This window comes from Cardiocondyla obscurior, linkage group LG02 (assembly GCF_019399895.1).
Source record: "Cardiocondyla obscurior isolate alpha-2009 linkage group LG02, Cobs3.1, whole genome shotgun sequence".
Lineage (NCBI taxonomy): Eukaryota > Metazoa > Arthropoda > Insecta > Hymenoptera > Formicidae > Cardiocondyla > Cardiocondyla obscurior.
In genome coordinates, this window is record NC_091865.1 from 9,260,774 (window position 1) to 9,288,754 (window position 27,981).

At 35.3% G+C, this 27,981-nt stretch overlaps 3 protein-coding genes across 14 annotated transcripts; 1 reads left to right on the top strand and 2 right to left on the bottom strand.

Annotated features, from left to right (window-relative positions):
* Nucleotides 1–815: 815 nt before the first annotated feature.
* Nucleotides 816–12,746, bottom strand: D2hgdh (D-2-hydroxyglutaric acid dehydrogenase). 2 transcript variants are annotated; one of them, XM_070670835.1, is made up of 8 exons: nucleotides 12,607–12,746; nucleotides 4,062–4,354; nucleotides 3,729–3,926; nucleotides 3,133–3,326; nucleotides 2,694–2,862; nucleotides 1,940–2,238; nucleotides 1,689–1,857; nucleotides 816–1,609 (listed from the first exon to the last, which is right to left on the bottom strand). In XM_070670835.1, the coding sequence occupies exons 2-8, from the start codon at nucleotides 4,324–4,326 to the stop codon at nucleotides 1,341–1,343; spliced, it is 1,563 nt and encodes a 520-aa protein (XP_070526936.1). In that variant the 5' UTR covers nucleotides 4,327–4,354; nucleotides 12,607–12,746; the 3' UTR covers nucleotides 816–1,340. The 2 variants fall into 2 exon arrangements, with proteins under 2 accessions (XP_070526936.1, XP_070526937.1); XM_070670836.1 differs by lacking the exon at nucleotides 12,607–12,746 and adding an exon at nucleotides 4,552–9,612.
* LOC139110697 (polyhomeotic-proximal chromatin protein) lies at nucleotides 3,175–23,488 on the top strand. Of its 6 annotated transcripts, none has more exons than XM_070670652.1 (14): nucleotides 3,175–3,316; nucleotides 13,122–13,679; nucleotides 13,816–14,073; nucleotides 14,340–14,624; nucleotides 14,733–14,937; nucleotides 15,403–15,641; nucleotides 15,878–16,100; nucleotides 16,226–16,392; nucleotides 16,587–16,872; nucleotides 16,963–17,217; nucleotides 17,304–17,399; nucleotides 17,478–17,625; nucleotides 17,754–17,931; nucleotides 18,133–23,488. In XM_070670652.1, the coding sequence occupies exons 2-14, from the start codon at nucleotides 13,275–13,277 to the stop codon at nucleotides 18,352–18,354; spliced, it is 2,967 nt and encodes a 988-aa protein (XP_070526753.1). In that variant the 5' UTR covers nucleotides 3,175–3,316; nucleotides 13,122–13,274; the 3' UTR covers nucleotides 18,355–23,488. The 6 variants fall into 6 exon arrangements, with proteins under 6 accessions (XP_070526753.1, XP_070526788.1, XP_070526746.1 ...); XM_070670687.1 differs by lacking the exon at nucleotides 3,175–3,316 and adding an exon at nucleotides 9,732–10,082 and having other exon boundaries at nucleotides 17,370–17,399; XM_070670645.1 differs by lacking the exon at nucleotides 3,175–3,316 and adding an exon at nucleotides 9,733–10,082.
* Marf (Mitochondrial assembly regulatory factor) lies at nucleotides 22,259–27,927 on the bottom strand. 6 transcript variants are annotated; one of them, XM_070670791.1, is made up of 15 exons: nucleotides 27,714–27,926; nucleotides 27,461–27,540; nucleotides 27,186–27,291; nucleotides 26,664–26,960; nucleotides 26,437–26,563; nucleotides 25,984–26,377; nucleotides 25,771–25,878; nucleotides 25,482–25,502; nucleotides 24,903–25,056; nucleotides 24,682–24,820; nucleotides 24,248–24,561; nucleotides 23,880–24,175; nucleotides 23,645–23,812; nucleotides 23,345–23,541; nucleotides 22,259–23,193 (listed from the first exon to the last, which is right to left on the bottom strand). In XM_070670791.1, exons 4-15 carry the CDS (start codon nucleotides 26,845–26,847, stop codon nucleotides 22,989–22,991), a joined length of 2,307 nt encoding a protein of 768 aa, XP_070526892.1. In that variant the 5' UTR covers nucleotides 26,848–26,960; nucleotides 27,186–27,291; nucleotides 27,461–27,540; nucleotides 27,714–27,926; the 3' UTR covers nucleotides 22,259–22,988. The 6 variants fall into 6 exon arrangements, with proteins under 6 accessions (XP_070526892.1, XP_070526925.1, XP_070526899.1 ...); XM_070670824.1 differs by lacking the exon at nucleotides 27,186–27,291 and having other exon boundaries at nucleotides 26,664–26,748; nucleotides 27,714–27,927; XM_070670798.1 differs by lacking the exon at nucleotides 27,186–27,291.
* Nucleotides 27,928–27,981: the final 54 nt, after the last annotated feature.

Consider the following 27,981-nt stretch of genomic DNA (forward strand, 5'->3'; position numbering starts at 1 on the left):
ACCTCGTGCTACTGCGTACTACCAGAGGACACGACGAGCACGCGGTTCGAGTTCGAAACGAAAATGTCGAGGCACCCGTGCGTCGTAGCCCGTTTCTCGTTTCGAATTCGAGGATTTGAGACGGTCAGGAGTATCGTGGACTATCTTACGAGTGTCCAGCACGCGGAAAATGACTCGACAAGTACTGCGTACTGTTAGAGAAATAGTGCCGCACGCCGATATCTGTTTATACGAACCGTAGTTGGTTCGTCGGTCGTTTCGGGAGTGCCGTCAGTTTTCGGGCGTTTTTTGTATGATTTTCTTTTTACGGGAGTGCGTTCGCGAGTGTCTAGTGCCGCGGAAGGATGACTCGACACGTCCCATCTGAGAGGAGGAGCAGGCCCGGGGGGCATCCTGCATCGGCGGAACAACTTTAAGGTAAGAATTAATTCCTTTTTTAATTTGCAATTTTATTAACTTTATTTTTATTTATTTTTATTAAAGAATTAAATACATACGCGTAATTTTTTTTTATTTAAACATCAACAATTGTCAGCACGTCTACATTAATATTGTATAATTTTATGTTACAGTCACCGGCACAATTCTAAAACTCCGCTGAAGCTCATGCAGATTGGTAAGTCGCAAGATTTTTTTTCGTAGTTCGTAATTTGGTCTCTTAAACCAGTAACCCGTCGTCAATCATAGGTTACTCAATTGTAATTATCAAGTAGAAATTATAATTAATTACTGCCCCCAATTATAATGACGCGCATGAATTAAGACCTTTCAAAAAATAGCGCACGCAAAGCGTGTGCATGATTTGTTCTAGTAAATTAAAATATATGTCTTTTAATTATAAATGCTTAACAAATGTGCACATATGCAATAGAAAAACTAGGTTTTCTCTCTCCTTTGCACTTCAGATCCTTATTAACTATCGCTCACTTTATATTACAGTCGGTTCTTACCATACATATCAGGTACACTTTTATATTGTATTTTATTTCAAAATTAGATGATATTAAATATAAGCATTTAAAATATTGGTAAACATATATTTTGATATTTTTTTGCGTTACCAATTTTGTCGTGAATTTATTTCAAGCGAGGACTTAGCCACCGAATCGTTTTATTTGCTTTTACTGGTGAATAAAAAATTATTAAAAATACATATAGAATCTTACGTAAATATAAAGTTTTCCAGATAACGCTAAATACTTTTGTATTAATAGCGTACAATAAAATACTTTGGCATTTTCTTAAACATCTTATGATTATCATTTAAGCAATCGTACGATTTTCGTTGGCTTTGTTTATATGGCACATTGAATATTTATATCACTTATAAATTATGATGGCTACGACTCTTCTGTGATCGGCTTCAAAACTTTATACGGATTCAGAATACCGTTTGGATCCATCATTCTTTTTAGGTCATACATGATTTTGATCTCAGAAGCAGTTTTGCTCAAGTAGAGATATTTTGTCTTCTTGAATCCTATTCCATGTTCAGCACTTATACTACCTTGGCACTGTGATACATATTCGAAGATAAATGGCTCTAATTGCGCGGCTACATTTTCGCAATATTCTGGTATAGATACCTGAACATGTATATTTCCATCACCTGCAAACAAAAACAAAAATTATTAAATCATATATATTCCTAAATATTTAATTATTGTCATTTATGTATTAAATTATACCTAAATGACCATAACCACTGATTCTAACAACTCGTGGATCACTTATTCGTTTGCGAAGTACTTCAACAACCTTGTAAAATGATGTAAAAGGTAGAGAAATGTCGTATTTGAAAACATAGCCGTCACGTAACACGCCTTCACTAATTTTCTCTCGAAGGCCCCATATATTCTGCAAATTAATTTTTATAGAACATATCCGTGATATTTGTACTTGACTAAAACAATTAACATTTACAAAAATAATTACGTACGTTAACTTTTGTTATTTCGTTTGTCAAAGTGCCATCTTCAATAAAATTATTATTAATCGCTTTTTCCACGAACGAAGTTAGTTTTTCTTCGTCATGTGCCAGGTGACTTCCAGAAGTTTCAATAAGCATATAAAATTCGTGACCATTCTTATTGTCTGTCAATGGATTCTTCAAACCTAAATTGTTGATTGAGACGTCCAGAGATAGTCGATCCATCATTTCACAAGAAGACAAAATTTCGCCTAGTTCGCGTTTCGCTAATTGATATGTCTTCAACACTTTATCGAAGGTTTCTAACCCTGTAAAAATTATGATATTGTTAATATGCAGTATTTGACATTATTAATTTTTTTCATATTTTAAATGAATATCCTGGGACACGATCATGTATCATTTCCGCTAAAAATAATATCGTGAAACGTGAAAAAAACATCACAGTCACACATATACATACATGTTCACATGCAATACTCATTTTTCACGTTTCACGAGTACACTATTAGCGAAAAAGTTACATGAGCATGTTCCTGAAGTCAATCGCAAACTTGTTTCGCGTCGGTGTGACAATGAGAAAAATTAAAATTGTGGTTGCGACTGTCGCGCGACGGCGGCGACGCCGATGTCAATTTGAGATATTAATGGAATCGAGTCAACCGTCACCGGCAAATCGAAACAATCAACGGTAGTGATGAGAGTTGATCAGCTGAAGCAAACGTATCATTTTATTTGGCTGACGTCGATATCATATACGTACCTAAAAATGCGACGTTCACAGCCTTTGGCAATGGGGGGCACTGAATAGCGACTTTGGTGACAATGCCTAAGGTACCTTCAGAGCCGACAAAAAGATGCTTCAAGTGATATCCGGTATTGTTCTTCTTTAACGCATTCATAGCGTCCACGACTTCGCCGTTTGCTTTCACCTGGAATAAAGATAATTATTTAATACCAGCTGTACTTCGCCACGCGTTATTGTGACTCTAGGTATGACATATAGATTATATAGATAATAAATAATAATAGATAAAAATACGCACTTATTCGAATACAACGTTTTGTTAAAATATCAAAGCAAGCGGTGAAGAACTTTCAGAGATTTAAGATTTTAATCAAACGTTTACATTTTTATTTATATAGGTTATTTTCCAAATTAAATATTGGTAATAATTTCAACGTTTTTTATTTAGACTTACTGCCTCAACTCCTAAGACGTTTCCGTGCAGATTGCCGTAACGCAGAAGTCGTAATCCACCTGCGTTAGTAGATACACAACCTCCAATCAAGCAGCTACCTTTAGCTCCAAGATCCAAGGGCATCATCAGGCCGACAGTAGCCAGGTGATTTTCTAGGTCCTGTAAAACGCAGCCAGCCTCGCATGTGAGTACACCTATCAAGTTTTTATACTTTTAATCTAACATAAAAAAAAATAACGCTTGATTATATAGTTTATAATACCTTTTTAATCTGAAAGTTTGAAGAAACGTATTGCAACACTTTAAAATATACTTTTCTCAAAGAGAACATTATTAGAAAAAAAAGAAAAAACGTTTAAATATAATTATTTTTTTATGGAATTGTTCTGTTCTAAATTATTATATTTAATAAGTACAAAAAATAACTCGAACTCTTTTGATTTAAAAAATTGAACAGAAAATTTTAATATTAACTTAATTTAGCAAATGCAATCGCAATATAAATATCGAATACTTTCGTTTAGTTTTCTATCAAAATTTCGAAAGCTTGCAGATTATATTTTCTAGTCGAAATTGTAATTGCGCTTATCACATACCTGCCAATTCATTCGTGTCCAAAACTTTATTCATGAGCTTTATCGAGATAACAATTTCGTCAAATACCGGGTTGCTACCGCCGACGAGGCCGGTGTTACCACTTTGTGGGCAAACTGCTAATCGTTTCTCGTTGCAATACGTTAGAATGGAAGACACCTCTTCGGTAGATCTTGGTTTTAATATTAGCTGGCTGGCGCCTACAATTTATAGTTATAGTTTCAATAACTTATTTTATATTTTAAACAACATATAAAACTGGCGTATCACTAAGTATTCCTTGAAAGAAAAAATTGCACAGTTAAAACTCGTACCCTCTCGTCTTTCGCGCTTACCTCTGACGGTCTTTGGAAAGTCAATGTTATAGATTTCGCATTCATCCGGGTCAGTGATAAGACGATTAGGACCGAGTAGCGAATCAAAGAAACGCACATCCGCATCCGTGATCGTGGCGTAGGGCCCGCGTCGCATTTTGTATCTGACCGACGTTAATTCAGGTTTTACACTGCTAGTTGCATAGCAGCGACTTGCAATTTTCCCCGAGCATCGAACAGCAATTTTAGTGCACCGCAGCAAAATGTCCATCTGCATGCCTCTCATTGCAATTGTCTTCAACGAAAAATTAGCCCTAAAAAACAATATCAACATTAAATATTATTTGTAGTCCATGTACTTTGCGTAAGTTACGTATTGAACATTTTTAAAATTTTTCTCGAATGTCTATAAATTTGAGAGCTATTGCGAAACACTTTATCGCTTCGTGAAATATTGCAAGAGATACGTGATAAAAAAAAATAGACAATAAAATATCTATCCGTTTTTTACCGAGATAAAATCGAGATAACATGAAAGGGCCGGTTATCTTGAATTAGATTTTACCATCTTCCACATAACTTAAGTCCATTCTTTACGTTTAGTGGAAATTTATCTATATCTTATAAAAAACTGTATCTATTCGATCTTTTTTACTTTGCGGTGATCAAGTAAATTTTTTTTTACTTTTTGATGAACATATCAAAATACCACCGAAACATCGAAAAAATAATTATTGAGTGCCGTTTAAATATCATTTTAACGTCACGACGACTTCGTCTTCCGCTTGGATCGCGGCACCAGTCTGTCACTTCACAATAAACGAATGCGGATTGCGGAATGATGTCTGTCGTAACGATATCAAGTCGTGTTAACGCGGCCGTTCGTCCCAGCGTAACAGTGATTAAGGCGTGGCTATCTTAACGTGCCTATTTATAGCCGGACGCGCGGTTTGCCTTTCGCGCGCGCGATCGTGCAGAAAGCGCGATTCGTCGTATCCGTAATTAATGCGAAACCGACACGCGTGTGTCCCGCTCCGTGAGATCGGCGTAATGGCGTGTTGAAAAAGCAGTCGTTGATTTTTGCGACAGCGTCCTATCATCGTTCGTGAAATTGTTGCTCGTAAAAAAGAAAAAAAAAATCTGCTTATCCAATTATTAAACTCTTTTCGTCCCGGGACACTTGTCCCACGTGCGCCTTCTATAAATGGTTATAATATTTTTAACAATGATTGACGTAAAACGTACTCCATTAATCAAATTACTTAGATAGGATAAATTTATGTAGTCTAATTAGTGGTGTTTATTTTACACTACGCATCTGGGTTTCACTTCTGTAGAGCATTTTAAGCTCGTGGTTGAATTTCAATAGAAGAAATTTACCTCGGACATAAGAATTTCGATGTAGGTTTATTGGGAGGTTCTTGAAACGAGTTTTAAAAACGTAGCTTTTTGTTTTTCGGTAAAACTTCGTGGTATATCAAAAACATAGTCATTGTTTCGCTCCTTTACGTACTCTTCATACCGTGTGTAATTCTACTTTTCTGTACAAACAACACGGAGCTCTTTTTGTTCGCTTTAGGCCATCGATAAAAAATGGGTAATCGAATAAAGAGGAACACGGGATAGAGATATATAATCACAATCGATTTTTCTCCGTACGTAAAAAATCAGAACAGGGTTTATTTTCATCAATTATACATACATTAGTTTTTAGTTTCGATTTAATTCGCTCACCTCTTTTCAGTTTGAATAATTACAGAAAAAGGATAAGAGGTACGTTAAATCAAGACTGAAGTCAATCCGCGTCGATGTAAACGAACATAAAAATTAACGAGATACGATTTTATAATATTTCTGCCGTTTCACGCGCTTGTTCACGCGTAATGAAGGGTATTAATTTTCACGTTGCATTCAATTAGCAGGATTTCGTTCGAGTGCCCTTCGCAAGCGTCTCTTTGCAACCGTAATTCAATATGTAAATCACACCCTTTTCACGATGCGTTCGTTCAGATACCCTATATATCGCAATTTGAAATGAATAAACGAACGTTTCACGCACGTTCGATCACAGCGATTTTTTTTCCAATCGACGGTGGCCGTTTCCCGGACGTTCCGTAATTGCGTCCATAATTAATCAGTCCCGCAGTAAACGTCCTTCGCGTTGGCACGTTAGATCTTTTTGATCTCCGGCTGCTGTCGCGCGTTCGCGAAAAACCGCGGAGGGTGGGAATTATTAAGGACTTAATTTTAGCGTGGCCGGCAGGTGGAAAATAGAAGCGATGGATCGATGAAACTTAATGTAGCCGCTGAAATCTTAAATGTCCAATCAATAAAACCCGTCGCGCCGTCAGTCGGGACGACATCGGCCCATCAGACATAGCTTCATTTTTCAAATTCAGCATAATGGAAGGGGCGCTGCCTAAAAGAAACGCATTCGTCGTGGGCGCGTCGCGAGATTAAAAATTCTTTTGGGTCTATTAATTGCTTAGAATTAGAAATCGGGACGGTCGCGCAAGATCAATTAATTATCAATCAGGCCAATCTAATAAAGTGCAAAATGTAATGGCGTAATTGTTCGATGCAATTATGTTGAATCACGAATTAATGTTTTTAATTTATACGCAATTTATACTTCTTGCGCAAATAACGATAAGTTAATATTGTTGTGAATATCGAATATATCGCGATACTGCGTGACGAAGAGGATAGCCTGCTGCTCTCGAGCATTGTTGCCCCAATAAGTCCGTAATGGCACTTGCGTGGTAATTACGTCTTGCTCCCTACCTCCCCCCCGTCCCTACGGTCGCTACCATTTTCTCGACGTTAATTCGAGGACCGATCGGATGCAGACATCGGATATATTATAATCTACAGCGAATCTTTCGATGGGGAAGCCCTCCTACTCCTGCCCCTTCCTCGTCATGTATCACCGAACGATACGCGACGCTATATTACCGAACAGGAGACTGCGTGGGGAAAAAGAGGTCAGGGAGAGGGAGGAGGTTGAGTGTAGAAAGGAGGAGATGCCAGTGAAATGAGCCAGCAGTAGAGAGGGAAGCGCGATGGACATACGGAGAGAAGAAAGAGCGGTTCGGGGTAAGAAGAGAGGAAAATATCAAGGGAGAGAGATCGAGTGTAGTGGGAAGGGAACCAATCGTCGCAACGACTTAAACGCTGTGTACGCGCGCGCACGCCACCCTGCGTTTAATATAACGTGTGCGTGAACGGGACGTGCCTGTGTGCATATGTGTATACCGGTCGAATCAGGATGAACACAAGGGCATGAGGTTTTCAGAGATGGCTACACGTGTATGTGAGTACGTGTAAGCGTATACACGCATACAGGCGCCGCTCAGCCAATTCACGAGCATCGACCATGACTATATCGAGATTCGAGACGGAGAGCAGGAAGGAGCGGGACGGGACGACACGCGGCGCGTAAGCGCAAGCGAGGAAGATGCTTCCCTTCCTTCGATCAAGCACATGCGCAGCCGTAAAGCAACGTTCCGCGCGCTGACCATACCCAGGCCAAACCAATTCCTTGGTAGCAGCCCGAATCATTAACTTGTTTCCCTGGCAACCCCGTTGCGACCTATACCATTGGTTGCGTCGCTTCTCCCACCCGCGCGCCATCGCACTCTACGGTCGAACGGCAAACTACGGATGCCGAGATACGCTCCATCGTTCGCAACATAGCATAGACGTGGACTATAGGGTGATCCTTCCCCCCTTCCGCTTCCTACCGCCAATCCACCGACTCGACCCCTGAGAACACACATACGCGCTTATGTGTGGGCGCGCGCGCGTGTCCGCTGCTCACGCAGGGACTTGATTATTGGGATTGGTACAGCCGGGACTCTTCCTACCCTACGCGATACGTCCTACCGTCGCACCTCGCATCGAAATCCGAGACCGGTATTGGGAGATGAACGATAAATCTGTATTTCGCGTTAACGTGGTTTCCTTTTTTTCCGATTCCTGCCTCGCTATGCTAGCAAGATGTAATCGTCGCATGTGAGATAAAATACCGTAATCTAAGGATTTTTAATCAATTTCCTTAATTAATCAAACATGCGGTTTTAATTGCATTTAACAGCAATTGTCAAAAATAAAACTTTCGCGTTTCTGCACGTAATATGGGGAAAGTTAGTTATTTTATAAACAAATATCAAGGTACACGTAGAAGAATTTTAAGGGTTCTGACCATCGGCACAACGAAATAACTCCCGTGTCCTTGATCCGCGCGAGAATGGATCTCTATGCCTTAGGCGTAGTGGGATGCATTATGCATGGAGGTCTCGACATCAAAATTAGAGCTTTCCTTAACATCGCATCGCGCATCAGCATCAAAGATACGAAACGTTTGCGTTTTTTCTTTTTGAAGTTATACTTCTTTACGTTTATTGTATTAAAAAATAAAAGACAAAAATTAACTACAAACAAGTTGAACAGATTGAACGGAAAATTTTCGCAAGAACGCGATGGGCCAATTGCGTGCAGCTCGCAAGTCCCAAGTTTCGAGCCGGGAAGCATAAACTCGGCTTAGAGACAGTTGCGTGAGGAGCGTACGCGCCCATGCGGGGCCATGAGCAACTGAACTTTATAATAACTTCACGCTACATCCATGTCACATTTTATTTATATTTTATAGACCGTGTCAAAATTATACACGATTAATTATGTACTACGTGCATGTTATTCGTTTATAATTTTATATAAAATTTTTATACTTCAAATTCTACACGTATACAATAACGTAATATACATGTGTTTAATTGTAGCTGTTTATAATTACAGAAATGTATAAAATAATTAGCAGTTGGTTTGGTAATAATAATGTTTCTCGATAAATACTGTTCGTGCGTTAAAAGCAGTTCTTCATGTTGGGTAAAAAATTTCTCTGAAAATCTTGTTCGTTTAGTCGTTGTTACGTAAAGTGTCTGGTATTAATTAGTATTATTGGTAATCAATCATGCGTTGTTTACGATGATATGCACGAAATATAATGATATTACCAGCGATAATTTTTTAAATTATATTGTTTCTCGCTGTAATAAGAATTATAAGATTATTTTTAATTTCTTTTTATCTACAAAGTATTTTTAATCGTCATTGAATATATTAGTAATACATACAATGTATTCAAATAATTATTTATAATTATTAATAGCATATCAAAAATTTATTAATAATACAAGTAAAATTTTTAATTAAATATAAAGTAAGAAAATTTATAACAAGTTATTTTTCACAAGAAAAAATGAAAAGAAAAAAAAAACAGAAAAGAATTTTGTGAGAATATGCGAAAAACGGGAATATAAGGGAATTCAGGGAACTCTGTACGTGTCTGCCACTGCTATGCTGTGAAATATGGCACGGACTATAGATCTGTATACGTGCAGGACCAAATGGTCGATGCTTCTGTGTATGTGCACACGATAGGACGACTGGGTGCGATAGGTAGTGGTAAAAAGGGAGAGAAAAAGACAGAGAGATAGAAAGAGAGAGAGAGTGCGGTACCGTTAGTGAGCATGCGCTTGTATCCACCATATCCAATGGCTCCGCCTTTCTCGACGCGAACGATGCCTTTGGGATTTGTCCCTGTTGAACCAATCGCTGGATGTCGTGCGGCGTGCAGGAGGAAAATTGCTCAGAGCAGGGATGGGTGTGTCAGAAACGCGCGGGTATTCGGAGGTAGCTGTATTATACTGTGTGGAACAGGGAGGCAGCTAGCAGCAGCAGCGACGACAGTAGTAGTAGCATCATCGATAGTAGTGACGGCGACGAGTGACTATTATCGCGAGTTGGTTACGTGCACCTAGCCGTGCCGATAAATTTCACCAAGTGTTGTCGCGTAACGAAAATCAGTAACTCGTGAAAAGTGAAAACAACTTCAAGCAAACGGACAGCACGCCGTTGGCATCCTGCGACGGACGAAATAGTAGTAGTGCGAGTCGGATTACACGCACACGTGTATACGAATCACGTACAACGCGCCGCCAACCGAAGCAGTGTGTGTAGGTGTGACTGCGCAGTCGCCATGTGAGTACCTGATAAAGGTAGAGCGAGACGTTCGTGTCGGAGGCCTCGACGACTCGTGGTGGCGTCATCGTCGTCGTCGTTGTTATAAAACGGCTGTCGATGTACCCACCCCTTCGCCATGCCTTTACGGCCGTTTAATATACCAGGCAAAAGGAAAAAAAAAGACTAGCCGGGTGTTCGCTAACGCTTAATTATACGCCAACAGTCGTCGTGGACGAACGGTGCAACTGTTCGATAACATTGCTTTGTCTCTGTCGTTTCCTCCTCGTGTCTCTCTCTCTCTCTCTCTCTCTCTCTCTCTCTCTTTCTCTTTCCGTTTGCTTCTTCCTCTCCTTTCTTCTCTCTCACACGCCCGTCTCATCTCCGGTGTTCTTCATTTTGTAACTCAATATGTCGGCGTCCGCAAGACGCCGCCACTTTGGATTCGCACGGAGGGACGATCGCAACGGCCAGACACGCCGCGCAAGTGTGATGTCAACCGTGAATTTTACTTCATTTTTAAACAAGCTCGTCGTAAAGAAAAAGGGGGGAAAAAAGGGCCCACATCTCTTGGCGTGTTGTCGGACTGCCGCGTGTCCTCGGTATCGTAACCATTCATTTGTACATCGTTTATAAAAATTGCCATTATGCCGAGCTCCATGTGTTAGCCGTCCCCATGGCACAGTTGTTTTCTTTCTCTCTCCCCGCTGATTTTTCTCTCCCATCCCCTCTCGTTGCGTCAACCCGCCTTTCATCGTATTTCCCGCTCCCCTTTAGATCGCGGTGTTCCCCCTTCCTTTCTCCTCCTTACTATTACTGTGCCACTAATTATGGTGGGTCTATGGGCTGGGGCGACATTTTGTTCGCGAGCTCACTCGTTCCTTCATGCACACACGCGTCGTGTGCGTCCACGCTCATGCCAAAATGGAATCGTCGTTTCACGTCGGATCGATATTCCCGGAATGGTTTTTATTCAAGCGCCGAGATATTCAGGACTCTACGTTACCGAGCGAAATTGGCGTCGGATGATCCTCCGCCCTGCTCGCTCTCACCCCATTCTCTCTCTCTTTCCGTCTCTTCGTTCTCGATGCCGTTCTTCGGAGCGTCCCTATTTTTTTTTTCTTTCCTCACCGGGAAACATATCGAACCCCCGGCGTTACGAAAAACTCTGCAGATGTGTTGAAGCACCTTTTACACGAAATTCCCTCGTCGGCATTGGTACGATATATGTTTCACATATTAGTTTTACTCTGAAATTGGATATTGTTTTATTTCCGCAATGCGGAGAGCTTGGAGTCAGAATTTTTCGCTAAGTGAATTAAGAGAATACGGGAAGTTGATTCTCACGTGTAAAAAGCAAGAAGAAAATTAATTTCTAAACATTTTTCTTGTCTTTCCAAAAATATAAACTTTGTTAACGTACGTAAACCAGATTTTTTTTTTCTTTTTATTTCGCGCCAGCTTTATTTTAACGAGCTTTTATTTCAGAAAAAAAAACTTATAATTGAATATTTAACGACTTTAACAATAAATTTACACGGTTTTTGTTAAAGTATAAAACAACTCTGTATGATAAGTTCTTAGATAAAACACAATTTATTTGAAGTCTGAAAAGTCACATAAAAAGAAATTAAAATAATTATTTTTTTATCGTAAGAAACGTTTGTAAATGAATTATTCTGTAAAATTATTCTCGACAATATGGTAATCTATACAATTTCGATTGTAATTAATCGGAGACGAATTACAATTACAGAAAGCAATTTAATTAATAGTTTTTGCTTAAAATTTGAACGTTAAAATCATGTAGTTCGACGTTCGAGTTACTCCAGCGGTATCGAATTAAAAATTGCGAGATCACAGAGTGAAATTAAAAGCATGCAACGACTGTGCAAAATGCACACTCAGGCCAAACAGAGATTACCATTTTTACCATATTCCGCGGTATCTATATTCTTCTGGGGAAAGGCGCGCTCTGTTAAAGAGAGATTAATATTTTTTTTCTCCGCATTCTGCAGTGTCTGTATTCTTCTGGGGAAAGGCGCGTCTCATTAAGCAGAGATTAACATTTTTATCATATTCTGCTGCATCTGGTATATTCGTCTGGGAAAACAGTTGATAAAATTCGTTACTTCCGCCGCATGTATCACATGTATGCCGCAATATTGTCGATGTTCGAACATTTTGAGGCACTCAGCACTATCCTTATCTCGCAACGCAAACTCGCGGCAAATAACTTGCCGCGGAAAGCGCACGACGCCGTATTTTGCTAGATCTGGTTTCAGAATCTTGGAGGAGTCATATGACGCCATAGATATCGCCGCCTAACCTATTCGCGGCGCGACCTCCGGCGACGCGACAGCTTGTTCCTGATGAAAAAAAAATGTTGATTCGAACGAGCAGAAGTAAAAAGAGCCCTCGATGCGACGGGCCCATCGACGTCGAGCGGATCGGCAAACCATATGCCGTCACTTGTTTTGTCGCGCTCAAGCCCGCGCGCTGTTTCTACGCACCGAGTCGCTGATTATTTTTTACGAGAACTTACTTCTGCCGGGCGGGACTCCTGCATGCGTGACCGTCGGAGGAAAGTAAAAAGAATGCGGTGTGAGGCGCACTTCACTCCCGGGTAATCCTGTCCGCGGCAACGATCCAGACGAACTCCTCGCAGAGTCCTCAAGTACGCGCACCCGTGTGTCGGTGAAGGTTATGACGCGACCGACACACGTATGGCGCGGTCGCGTCGATAGTTACTTCACGCTCGCCCCTCGTATCCGGAGCTTGATCGCGAGACAAATACTCCGCCGCGATATTTAAATATGGAAATTGATAACGCTGCGCGCAAAGCACGTCGAACATTCCTGGCGATACACGTGGTCGTTCATTCGTGAATAAAAAATGCGAATCGGAATATCTTTAGACGTACGATAAACTTTTTAAGGCTAAGAAAATAATTATTTTGTTAATAAATATCCGCCTTGCATTCTGTGCGTGATGTGCGGACGGAAATATACAGTGCCGATTAAACTAAGAGAAATTAATTTTTTTTTATTTGGATTGCAGATGCAGCACAATGGAGAGATCGACATTGGCATTAATATGAGTGTAAAATGGCAAGAAAAAAGAGCTCCACGCAGTTAAACGTTGTTAACGAAAGCCACATTTTCTTCTAAGAGAACTTGCGTGCTTTAATTATACAAGAGTATAAAGAAAAACATGACAGATGTTAAACCAATCGGAATTTCAACTTCACAACCACAACAGTCACAAGCACAGCAACCACAGCAGCAGCCTCAACAGCAGCAAATAATGATCACAACTCATGACCTGCAACAGCAGCAGAATGTCCAACAGTCACAGCAACATGTACAACAGCAGCAGCAGCCACAGCAAGTCCAACAGTCAGCCCAGGTACAACAGCAGCAGGTTCAGCCACAGCAGCAGTTGCAGCAAGTCCAGTCACAACAACAAATGCAGGTTCAGCAGCAAGTACAAGTTCAACAACAACAGCAGCAGCAGCAGCAGTCTCAACAGCCACAGCAGCAGCAGCAAGCTAATGGGCCTGTTGTACCTACTCAAGTTCAAGTGCAGCCACAGGTAGCTGCCAGCATGCCACAACAAGTAATTATTCTTTTATATCTGTTTAAAATTAAACTTTATTCTATAATTAATAATGTTTTATAGTTTTCTATATTAATATATTATTAAAAAAAAATTTTATTTAGGTATATTGTTATTTGTTTTGTTGTTAAAACAGTTGCAGGGAGCTGTTGCAGTCTCAATGCAGCATCAACAACAGGGAGTAGGTGGTGTATCCATGACATTATCTGGTCAACAAGGCGCAACCACCATAACTACAATGGCTGCGCATCCACAAGCAGTCCAAGTGATTCAACAACCAATGCAAAGTCAAGCCTATCATTTACAACAATTGTATAATACTCAAGGTACACCTTTGTTGATGCCAGGGAACCTTGCGCTGCATCCAGCAGGCATAAATCCTTCTTCTATTCAGGTATGATTTTCTTTCATTTTTATTTCGAAAACACAGTACATAAAATTTTAAAATAATATAAAAAAAAAATTTTTTTATTGTACTTCTTTAATTCTAATAAAAATATAATTTTATATGCATTTTATATAATATAATAAAATTGTTAATCTATTAAAATAATATGTAAAAAATATGATACATGCTAAAAGTCAATATGCATTTAATTATTTCTCTTTTTGTAATTGTTAATAGACTAATTTTAATTAGAAAAAATGCATACTTTTTAGGTCATAGCAGCTGGCAAGCCGTTTCAATCTGCAGCTCAACTAACTCCTCACATGTTGACTGCAACATCCACGCCTGGACAAGGAGGCGGACATCCAGGTGCCGGTGGCACCAAAGTCCCAGGATTTCCCGCGGGTTATTTACCAGTACCCACGTCTGCTAATCCTGGAGCTGGTCAAACACTAGTGTTTGGCCAGCTTGGTGTGTTAGGTTCTCCACAACCACCACCTCCATTGCAACAGCAACAACAACAGCAGTCCACGAATAAGCAAGACCAAGTGCAAAAGGTAAATATAGCAAAAAAATATTTATTCTTCTATGATATTAAAGTTCTGTTTTGTATTTATTTATCATTTCTTAAATATTATTACTTATATACGATCTATTTCGAACAGTATACAGCATGTACTACCGGGACACCTTCAGGGGGAAGAACTGGTGGTATGCAGTTTGCACCATGGCAATTTGCTCCTCAAGTATGGACCACTGGATTGCAGCAACCGACCCTGCTCACTGCTGCGCCCAATCAAATATTCATTCGCGGTCCTACACAAACTGATATGTTTATACAAAGTCCACAACCGATACAGGCGCACAATGGTTAGTAATTTTTAATTTATGAATATACTTAACATTTCCAAAATAAAAAATAAATTTTTTTTCTGTTTATTATTTTTTGAACTTTGTCATACATACAAGCGAAAAGTTCGCACAAAGCTTCTTTTTCTTTTCTTTAATTTAAGACTTTGTCCTGTATTTTTTCAAGCCTTCGACAGTTCTACAACGCCGACGTCTAATTCTCATGTTACCGTGCCCAGTTATCTCCAAGAAGATCAGATGGTGCTCGGTTTCCCTCCCTTTACTATTTCAACGACTTTAGTCACTCTATCAACATGGTCTCCAAGTTCTCCTGGTCCTTACTCATTTCATGACATCCTAAGTATCGCAAATTCGCCTTACAAGTCAATTCTAATCCTGTGTCGCGTGTGTTGCCTATAAAATGTCTTAAAGTTTGTGTTGCGGGACTAAAAAAATGTTGTTTTTTTTATTTAATATTTGAAATAGCTCTTGCAACGCCGCAACAAATACAAGGTGTGCAACAAATAACGGCAACTGGTGGAAAACCAGCTAAAGTGATGGATATTCAGCAACAACAGTCTCAACAAGGCAAGCCAAGCACAACCACCCAACGACCATTGAGTATTTTACCGTCGTCTTTGGCTGTGCAGGCTGCTAATGTACGAGCTGCTAGTTCCGTCTCGACTCAGACTGTTTACGGAGTACAAGCTACAGTACAAACACAGGTTACTATAATTATATTAGTTTTGATATTTCAGCATTTAATTTTTATTTTGGGATAATATAAAATGTATTATTTAAAAGATAATATAAAATATCAAGCTATAATACATTTTTTAATATTTTGCAACTCGTGCGTGATGACTTGCGTATACATAGTCAATTTACAAATGCACTTAGCATAAACAGTAATAAAAAGATAATTGTTGTACAACAATATCGTTATTTATTAAATATTTAGAGTAAGGGTAATACTACTACTGGAAAAGGCCGTGGCAAACCTATACAGTCTCCTCAACAACAACCACAGCAGCAACAACAGCCACAGCAAGCTCAACCAACGATACAGCATCAGCAAGTCTTCATACAGCAGAAGCAGCAAACTCAGCAGCAGCAGCAGCAACAGCTTCAACAACAGTATCAACAAGTGCAATCCTCCCAAATGCAGAATAAACCTATCATGAGTAAGGATGTTTGTTCAAATTGTTATTTGTGTAATACGATCAAAATATCGTGCGCGAAATAAAAAATTATTAATATAAAATACGTTACATACGATAATATTACAGTATAAACATTTTTTGTGTAGCAAATATGGCGTTGCAACAACCACCACCCGGTGTAGTTCTAGGAGCCGATCGTTCCATTATGCCAGTAGTCTCGGTGGGCGGAGTTGGAGTCGGGATTGCCGCGACATCGCAAATGAACCCAATGTCGCAGCCTCCAATGTCAACTATGCAACAACTTCCTTTACCGGTACTGATTGCTATACTGTTTGAAAATTATTTATTTTATAAACATTCACTTATATTACATAATTATAAATAATAAATATAATTAAAATTTTAGTTTAAAATAATAAAACTTTTATCTTTATATAAAGAATAAAAAAAGAAAAAAGTAAAATTTAAAATTAAAACTAATTTTCGTTTTTTATTTTTTTTTTCTAGGCTATCAATCCAACGATTATCGGTAATCAAATAATGAGCGGTGCGTCACAAGTTCAGGCAGTTCCAATCGTAAATACGACGCAAGATCAATCGACACAAGATAATACTAATTCGACAATAATGATCACCTCGCCAGATCGTAATCCGCAAGCTGAGTGCTCTTTAATATTACCAACTACCACGAATCCTCCAATAATGACTGACGATGTGAAGTCAATTGCGAAGAAGGAAGAGGTACCTGTCACCACGGAAAATATCACAGCGTCACTTCAGTCGGAAATAACTGGTATTAATCTTGTTTTATTAATAAATAGAAATTCGTTAGATGCGATTTACATTGATCGAAGATAATAGTTTTGTAATTATGCAAACGTAGATGGGGACCAATCCAAGACGACAATGAAAGAAGAAGAAACAATGGCTCCAAAAATAGAAGAAAAACAGTGCAATAACCCGTTAGCAGGGCTTGCCAATACAGTGAATGCGATTACAAATGGTGTAATTGGTGATGAATTACAGACACTACCGAGTTCTGCAACGGTTATAGTAAACAATAAACAAGCGCCGCCTAAAGCCATGGTGAAGCCGCAGGTCCTTACACATGTGATAGAAGGATTTGTGATACAAGAAGGTATATATTATAGTTACATCTTTATTTACCGTGCTTACTTTCATATTGCATATTGTTATGATACGAACATAAATTTTCATATGCAGCGTCTGAACCTTTTGCGGTCAGTCAGGAGACCTCCAATATCCTTAATCGGAATAATACTGTTACAGAAAAAGAAACAGACGAGGGAGAACCGCCAAGTAAGTAAACTAAATCATTTTTTTAATTATTAATATTACGTTTTAATTTCAAACTAATATTAAAAACTTGTACTATAGAGAAGAAGAGTTGTCCTGCTTTTTCAAATGACGAAAATGGAACCGGTAATCAAATTAATAAGTGTGAAAGCTGCGGTAATGCAATTGATGAACAAAACGTCAAATTGAAAAAAGAAAAGCGATTTTGCTCATCAATATGTGCAAAGAGGTGAGCATACTTTAGAACATGCATTAAGTATTATATGTACAATTTTATTTTTTAATATTCTTTAATATTTTCTTGTAACTATCTTCTTTAAAAAAAAAAAAAAAAAAAAAAAACTTATTATCTTACAGTAAAAAACGTGAAACGCGAGATCGCGATGCTACAGAGAAACAGTGGACTGAAATAGAGACTGAAACTAAAACTATCGATAATGACATGACGAAGAAAAACGGCGAGGAGAGAACATTGTCCACGACTACTACATCTACCGATGAATCACTGCCGAAAGTCAATCCAGTTAAATGGACGGTAATAAAATATCTTTATGAAATTATTTTAAAAACATATACATATATATGAGATTTTACGTTTACTTGTCTCTTTAATTTTTTAATTATTTAATTATTACTGCCTCCATCCATTTTCTCTCAACTGTTTTCTATTAAAAAAACGTCCGACATTAACCCGTTCCTACATACCCTAAATGTATACAACATGTATTTTATGCAGGTGGGTGAAGTGTGCGATTTCATACGTGGTTTACCAGGATGTGCCGATTACGCGGAAGATTTCGCTATTCAAGAAATTGATGGCCAAGCTCTCATGCTACTGAAAGAAGACCATCTCATGTCAGCGATGAGTATCAAGTTAGGCCCGGCATTAAAAATTGTTGCTAGAATCGATTCAATGCGCGTAGAGTCGAGCTTAAATCCTTCGTCAAATAATTCATAACCATTTACTTATCTGTAGCAGATTCACAAAAAATGTTTACAAAACATTTCTAGCCTGCGGGCTACAGGGTTTGTGCAAGTATTTGATCGATTGTAAATGTGTAGGATCAAACATGTTTTAATCGTAAAACATATGAATATATAAATACCACTCGATTTCCATATCGATATATCATACAAAACTGCGATTTTTGACTTGTCGCTAGAAAAAAAATTGTGTAATTTAATTGTATAATTTTAATTATACTTTATAATTTACTTAACTTTTTATAAGTAATTTGTGGAAAAGACGAAGCAATATTAATATTTTTTCTTTACAGATAACGGCAAAAAAGAAGTTATTTTATCTAAATTAATTTTTATTTCATTTTATGTTAAAAGACGAGGATACTTGTATACTATACGTATGGAAAATACTCGTAAATATTATATATTCTAAAGAACATAATTGTTCGAACAAAACGTTCTTTAAAATTTCCCTAAATTTGTGACATTTGAGAGTATTGTTCATACGTTATTTACAATTTGATTTTTATATTTAATCGATCTGATAGCGATTTAAAGCAAATTAAAAAAAAATATATTTTTTTTTTTACAGTTATATTATCAAGTATACGTTTATTATACCCAGAAAAATTGGATTTAGATAAAAATTATAAATACACACTCGAACTAATAATACTATATTATACATGCGGAATTTGTTCAGTTATAGCGTATGCCGGGCTTAACATTGATTGATATTTTATGACATGTATGTAATTATGTCATACATTAATCGTACAATAATCAAGTCACATGATTAATTTCGTTAATCTTAATAATGAAATATTTGGGAAGATTTTATTTGATGTACACACAACGTCTACTTTGTAGACCTTCATAGTCTGTTCTCATTTGAAGAAGTTTTAAGATGCTAACGATGACTCCATGGTTTACATCTTAGGATTGTATTTAACGCAATCTTAAATATAAAAATGGACCATGAGTACCGGCCTATGAATGTTTTTGCACTATTTTGTAAAACTGAAACTGTCGAAGAATAGAGTACAAATTGTGTCCATTACGCAAGAACATATATTGTACATACAAGACGAGAATACAGTAAGCTGTATTTTGTACTCAAGAGTAAATGCTACCGGTTGACGTACAAAATGCATTGCCTTCTACGTAACGTACAGATAGTAACTTTATTGTTACTGACTCGTTAAGAATGTCAATTTTTTTTTTCTTGTCACCGCGATAATTTTTGCTCGCTGATTAGGAAAGAAAGGAAGAAACTGCCCGCTTATGTCATTTGTAATTTCGTGCATATACCGTCTTTTTGCAAACGTAAAACGTGTACTTGGTTGATAACAGTGTAAATAATAGATGTAAAATGATTTATTTATTGTAAAAAATTTTATGATACTTTAGAATTACTTCTGAAAGTCGTCCTCCTGTTATTTATGATTAATTCTTAGTCTATTAGAAAAAAAGTGACTTTATCTTATTCCGTAAGATAAATCACTTCTGTCATGAATAATATGTTACGATGAGATAACAGGGCTTGGAAAGAATTGTCACCATTTTTAGTGTTGAGTACTATTTTTTCGATAAAATAAAGTTTAGCGATAAATAATTTTTATTATGTCAATATACTGGCATTCTTGAAACTCATTGTAAATATATATACATTTACGTAATTGTAAACTCAGAAGCCAATCAAGATAAAAGTTTCTGCTTTTATATTTCTGTAAGATTAATATTACTGAGTAAGGTTAATTAATTTTATACGTATTTCGATATTCCGTAAAAAGAGATGTGTTCCAGATTTAATAGAATATCATCATGTTTTAGATTGAACAATGATTTGCGATGCATTTTACGCAAATATTACATGTAGTAATAGATGTCTTTTTGTACGTTGTAAAAGAGAATATTAGCAAAGGAAGCAATATAGCTCCTAAGAACGTTCGTATATATCACATTATTACGAAATTTATCCCACGCTCTATTCATGCCTACTTATAGAAGAAGTCTACGTAATGTAAAATTAAGTAGTGCACATTATACATGATTTATTCATGTTTAGTTACACCAATAATATGGACTTGTTGATTCTGCTTTAGAAAATAATTATTTTCCATATTATGTAAAATATTTGGAGGTGTTTTTCGCTTTTTGATACAAAGCAACAATTTTTTAAAAATATTCTCCATTTTTTATTGATCGAGATTTAGTACAGTTTTCTAAATTTTAAGATAACTCAGGGCCAAATATTGCACAACATACTTTTTATAATGAAAGATACACTGCAATGGAATAAAATTAAATTATTATTATACCATTTGGAGAGAAAGGATTGAAGAAATTACAATTAAAACTCGAATAAAGAAAATAAATAATGTAAAGAATCACGAGTCAATTAATTCTATCTTAAAAAAAGCTGTGTTAGGTTACTGAAATTAACTTTAGATAAATAATACAATTTAAAAGCTACATATATTATTAAAGATTTACAATTTAACGCATGATATTTGAAATATTTAAGTTAGTAACCAATAAAATACATTTAATCTACATATATCTATTACACAACAAATCTATTAAGTTTGTCTACAACCAGTAAATATACTTTTAAATTTTTAATAAGAATTATAAATATGTACAAGTTCATTTACAATCTATAAATAGGCATATACATTTTTTAAACTACAATGCTTCGTTCAGTGTGGCTACTTTTCTTTTAGGAGGCAAATTAATCATGTTCATTCTACGTTTTTATTTTCTTTGGCCATATATTAAAAAGATTGCTTATATATATGTTTCAACTGCATTGTTCTATGTTGAAAGGTCTACATTGGGAGAATCTTCTCTGCTCCTCCCCTCGAGCAGCAGCTCATCCTGGGACAGTTTATTTTGCGCATTATGCAAAGGCTGAATGTATCGAAAATATTCGTATACTTTGAGACAAAGCAAAAGACCACCAATTGCAGTGACGCCCATACAAACACCCACAGCGCCTTTGTGCATTTTGTTGTACAACCGCTCCTTCCTCTTCCGCGTTTGAAATCCTGGATCCATTTCCTGTGAGTTTTTTTTGCTGGCTCGTTTATCAACGTGCTGAAAATAATCACGTTACGTAAACGTCGCGAAGGTGCCGGGCGTGAACAAGTTAGAACGTGAATAACGAAATCTAACCTTAAAACTTCATTGATCAATATAATAAATTTTATATTTGCGAAAAAGGCTACTTACCCGAAAAATATCAACTACTCGGACTCGTTGATTCTTATTTTGTTGCTCTTGCTAAGAATTTGTTTTACTTTCGATAAGGTTTTCTACCAAGTATTCAACGAGATGCAGCATGCAGGACACAAGTAACATAAGTTGTCGAGTTCGTCAATTCTGGGATTTCGCGGCGCCGAGTATCCGAAAATGCTCGGAAAGTATTAGAAGTATAGATAGAAGGAGAAGAAGATAGAAGGAGTAAGTTGGTGTTGAGAGCACGGCGAGAGCCTGTTTACGCCAACTTTGCTAAGCCACGAACTTATTTCTCCTATATTTCTAATACCTCCTAATACTTTTCGGACGATTTCGACGATTTGCCGCCTCGAAACCTTGCAGTTGACGAATCTCTCATCTTATTTTTAATTTTTTATTTATTTTAATAAACGCATGATTAAGTTACCGTTTTTATTTAATTGTAATTAAAAAATTACTATTATTTATTCAATTGTTAATGTATTTATTAAAAATTTAGTTAAATAAGATAAAATATGATAAAATAAATAATAAATAAAATAAAGAAAAATATATAGTACGTAAGGGTATAAAAAGGAAATTAATTATAAAATTAATCTAACAATAAAGTTAATTATTTTAAACAGAAATATATTTTTCCAATACATAAAATTATATGAAATATAGATAATACATTACTCGTGTGTAACAATTAATTCTATTTATTCGTAGTTTTACAGTTACATTCTTCAGTGAATACAGTCTAATAAAAAGATAAAGTTTTACATGTATACGTTCGAAATATCGAATTAAACAAGATTGATGATCTGTAATAGGTCTAAAAGTACGATTTATATAAGCCTTATTAAAGAAAAACGTAGAATATTCAATAATCCGTAATAGAATGCTTTTGAAAGTAAAAAATGTGAATATACATATAAATTAATGGTTTTCATTCGTTTCTCTTATGCAACAATTTATATATCTCTACTTTTTATTTAATTTTCTAATAAATCAAATAATCATCATTAATAAAGATAAGTTATTCGGTATATTTTATTACAGAAGTTGATTTTCCTGTATGATAAGACTAGAACTTTAACAATAACAAACTTAAATATGACTATCCATTTCTCTTGACTTATCTAATATGGAAATCACATTTTTTATACAAACAAAGATTGATAATTATATTAAATTATCAAATGAGAAAATTAATCTAAATATATGTATATAAATATCTATCACTCAATTGTCACATAAGGTATTAGTTTCTCCATTTTTAAACTAAAAGCAAAGTATTACAGACACTTAAACAACTATATCATATATATATATATAAGTATTGTTTTGTAAAACTATTATGCAATTTTCATAAATTCATAAACATGTACAAAACAAATTGTTCATTTAATTTAAAGGTTTTAAATAGGCTGCATCGAATGTATCGAGCTCATTTATTAAAAAGTTGGCTTCGTTTCGAAGATGCTTTGCCTTAGCTGCTGCTTTTTCCAATACGGCTAAAGTATTTGCTATAGTTTTGAGTTCAGTATCCATCTCAGATGTAGTTTCATCTACCAAGTGACAAAGCCGTGCGAACGTACTGGAGAGCTCTCTATATATTAATTATAAAAGTTAATTTGAGAAGTTATATATATAAAAAAAAAAACATATTACGTTGCAAATACATTTTAAAATAATTAAAATTAAAGTACAATTATTTTTTGAACGTAATTGTATGTATCTGTATAAATATTATAACGTACTGTTGTACTTGATGACTGCAATTTGCAGAAGTTAGATCCACGATTAGTCGTAACTTTTTGGTAGCATGGTCAACGTATTGTCGTTTAAATTCTCGTTCTTTTGCTTTATTAGTCCATGTTAAACGTTCATAGAGATATAAAGCACCATAGATAGCACCAGTTACTGCTATTAATCTCCAACCTATTGTTTTTAACATCTGAAAGAAATATTTATTTGTGAAAATTTCTCTTTCTTTCTCCCTTCTTTCTTTTCTACATGTAAAAAATATAAAAATTAATTGCAATTAATATTGTACATACAAAGCCGGCAATAATAAGACCACCCATTGTGCCCTGCGATGTTACAGATGCAACTGCTATACGAGTAGCTAATGACCAATCATCGGACCGTGGTGGAAAGCTTGGTGTACTTGAAACAAATTTGAGAGAATCGATGCTATCGGCAGGTGATGTAATACATGGTGGAATCTGAAAAATAAACCATTATTTTTTTAGTTTAATAAAAAAAAAATTTAATCTATATCCGCAATTTTACCTCTTGCGGATAATTTGCGATAGCTAATTTATGGCTTTGTTTTCCTGCAAATCTATTAATTATTGCTGTAAATCCCCAAGAAAAACGAAATTCTAAATCTTCGTGAAAGTCTGCACATAAATTATCGCAATTTAATCGATAAAATATCTCGAATGGTTCCCGACGTGGTAAAATATTAAGTGACATTTGTTTTTTATTTTCGGGCAATAATCCTGACATTCTTTCGGTCATTTCTCGTTGTGAATTTTCCATGTTTAATGCTAAAGCAGTGCTAAGTCGGGCTCGTAAATTTGATCCTAAAACATAAAGTAGTAATAAATTTGTTACATAATAAATTTATCATATTAAAATAACGTATTAAAAATTACCTAAACCATTTTCTACATGCGTATGAAGTTCTCGTTTATATACATTTAAAACAAGTGGCTCAGGATGAAATGGTACGTTAAATTCATCTATTAAAACGGATAAACGCCGAATTTCTTCATTTAAAGCTTTAGAAACTTTTTGCTCTACATCTTCTACCATATGATGAATTTTATCTTTCATTTCCTGAGTTAGCAACATTAATTGTTGCTCTGTGAAATTCAGTTTATCATGAACCTCTTTTTTTATATTTAATTGTTCGTTTCGCATTTTTTGCGTTCGTTCTAATATTTCATCCAATGCTTGACGTATGTCTCTATAATTAATAAAAAAAATTAGTTTACATCTTTTATAAATATAAATAACTCCTTTTTTCCTTTTTCAACTTTTTAATTTAAAAAACAAAATAAATTATGTGATTAATTAAGATCCTTACGTTGCGATATGTTTGCCACGCTGAGAATGTTGTTCAAATTTAGTCTTTACTGCAGATTTTGAAATGCATTCTTCAAATTTTCTTTCAAAATCTTGAAATTCAAAATATCGATTTTGGAAACCATCTGCTAGTGCACCATCTGTATAAATAATACATTAGTTTACATTACAAAAACAATTTTTAAACACAAAAATAGTTAAATAACTCGAAAAAAAATTTACTATGAGCAGGTTGTCCACGTTGTTCTTGCATTCGAGCTAGAAGAGTTTCTTTTGCAGAAATAAAAAAAACACGTTCTTCAGCATCTTTTGGATTGTAGACTTTTAACTCCTTCGATAAAAAGTCGACAGCACGTTCTTGATGTTGTGCTCTTACCTACACATAAAAATTATAATAAATAAATAAAATAGATATTATAATTTATACTTTATCGTGATGTTAAGCATAATGAATTTTGCTGATATTATTAAAATGAATAAAATATTTTCCCTATTATTAAATTTTTATTGTGTTATAAAATGTTCATGTTAAATAATAATTAGCATATTACAAATTCATGCAGTAGGTGCATAGCATTTGTTTTTAACAGTGTATAAATTGCAATTAAGATCGAATATATTTGAAACATTATATAACAAAGCATCTATTCCCTTTTTTTTTTTTTTTTTCTTATCGCAACAAATATTACATTTCTAAAATATAGAGAGTTTTCTTTCCATTTGCTTTTGTTTTTTATATCAATCAAAACTGATTGATATCAATGAAAGAATAAGCAACTCTCATCATACACGCAAACTTACCTCCTTTTGTTCTTTGGCCAGCTAAAGAATAAAGAATATTGCCAAATTCATTAAGGATTATGTTATTATAGAAAACTTTTTTACTCATACAATTAATACTGTTAATTCTTCATAAAGTAATATTGTTAAACATATTGTTACGCCCGGCGTAAAATTCGCGGCTTCCGTGTAGCACTCGCGAGTGTGGTGTTTAATGCACGCGGAGCGTAACAATATATACAGTAATATTATTAAATTGTGTAACAAAATGCTTAATATTTTATAATTAATACTGGTGAATAAAACATACCTGATCAAAATATTCTGGTTCAGAAGCAGATGCATCCCATCGATTATTCAAAATAAAAATATTTGGTTTTGACAATTTCGTTGAAACTTTATGAAAGAAATTTTTTTCCTACAAAAAAAATGTATTAATTACTTAATTTTATATGTTAAATAAAAAACTATGCATTTAAGATTATACAAATATTATAAATAGATACAGATATATTATACTTACAGTAACCATTATAGTAGATTCAGCGTTTGCTACTAAAACAAAGACATCTGCATCTAAGCAATGCTTATCAATCCATTCGTCAAGATTTGGGGTCACATCTACTCCCGGACTATCAACAAATACTACATCGTCTCGTAGCAATAAACATTTTTCTTTTGGCCAAAATATTCTTACTAAATGGCTTTCACATAATTTTTCCTTGCAAAGAGCATGCCCTAACTGTCCAACAGATTGAACTGGTTGTTTTTGAGTAGATCCTTCCGTAATAAGATATGATTCTCCATTATCAGAACCCTCAACTTGTAAAAAACAATTTGTAGTATGCCCTATACCACTCGGCAAAATTTTATCATGTAACATAGCATTAATTACAGTACTTTTCCCATTGCTCGTTCTGTAAATACATATACGATATATTTTATTGCTCAATAATCACTTAATAATTATGCTTACCTGCCAAAAAAGGCAACTTTCATGTGATCTCTCTTAAGAACATCTTTAATTGCTCGTATTTTGTCTATGTAACCTTTTACTTTCACAGCTTCCGTCTCTGTTACAATATCCCGATCATTTTGCAATGCTATTAAAAAATTTTATAAAATTAGATAAATTACAAATTTAGTTAAATTAACATATTATAATATTATGTACATATTTGTTTTATTATGTTTTTCACTCACATGACATAAAGTCAACAGTTTCCTCTACATATTTTTCAATATCCAAAAATACATCATTTATCCGTTTCTTTGCTTTAACAAAGATCTGTAGAGGAGAATTATCATTTCTAATATCTGATCGAAGTTGGCTGTCCCCTCCAATCATAGATGATTGTACCATTGTACGATTGATAAAGGCAGCCATATTTAAATTTTTATTGTGAACGTAATTTATTTGGCAAAAAAAATAAAAAAGTACGGTGCAGGTGTAGCAGATAGACAGTACGTCGATACACAGTGCACGGCATGCGGGATCAACTGAAATCATAAAAAGCAGGAATTAAATATTTTCTAATGTTCAACTTTTACACTACAATATTTAAATGTATTAAATGACATATATATCGATGAAATAAAATCAATACAATGATAAAAATTGTCCTCGATTGCCAGTAAAAATTTTAATGTTACAAGTAAGGCTCAGATGCCATGGTATAAAATAAACATTACTAATTAAATTATATAAATTAATCTTAACCCTACCTAAGCAATCTTATTGATGGCATCCATTTAATATTGTGTACATCTTGAATCATCTCAGTATTATAAAACGTGATTAAAAATAATAATACATGGAGTGAACAATTTACTAAAAAGCAATTGACAATAGTTTTATTACAGAAACTTGTGTGTAGATAAAAAATATATGTGTATTACTAATTTGATAAATTAGACACATCCAGCAAATATACATATATACTTGTATAAATAAATAAAACAAGCAACATATATAAAATTTATAAATATAATAGTGCAACCTTTTTATCTTTAGTCATTGATGAATCCATAGAATAATTTCTTTATTAGTTATTTGAGTGTCTTTTGATATCTAAAATAGCTAAAACAATTTATGATATTAAATGCTGTATTCTTGACAATCATATATTGTGAAAAAATCACAATCCCTAACCAGTGAAAGTAATAAAAATTATTTTACGAATTGATTTAATTCAAAACCTAACCTTGATCTTAGTACTAAAATAGATAATAGTTACAATGCAATTTTCATACCGTAGAAATAGGTCTGCGTAAAATGATGAACAATAATTCATGACTATTTGAAATCGTCGTTAATTAATATTTGTATAAAACTCAAAAACCTACAGCGAAATAATCACGCAATCCACAGACCACCGCAAACAATAGACTACGACTCCGAAAAATTATACTGGAGTTTGCGCCAGTGATCGCAGATTTTAGACGGGCAACATACGCACACTAGGCACAATGCCGTGTCCGTGTGTGCCCGTAGCGCCTGCTAATGTCTCGGACGCAAAGA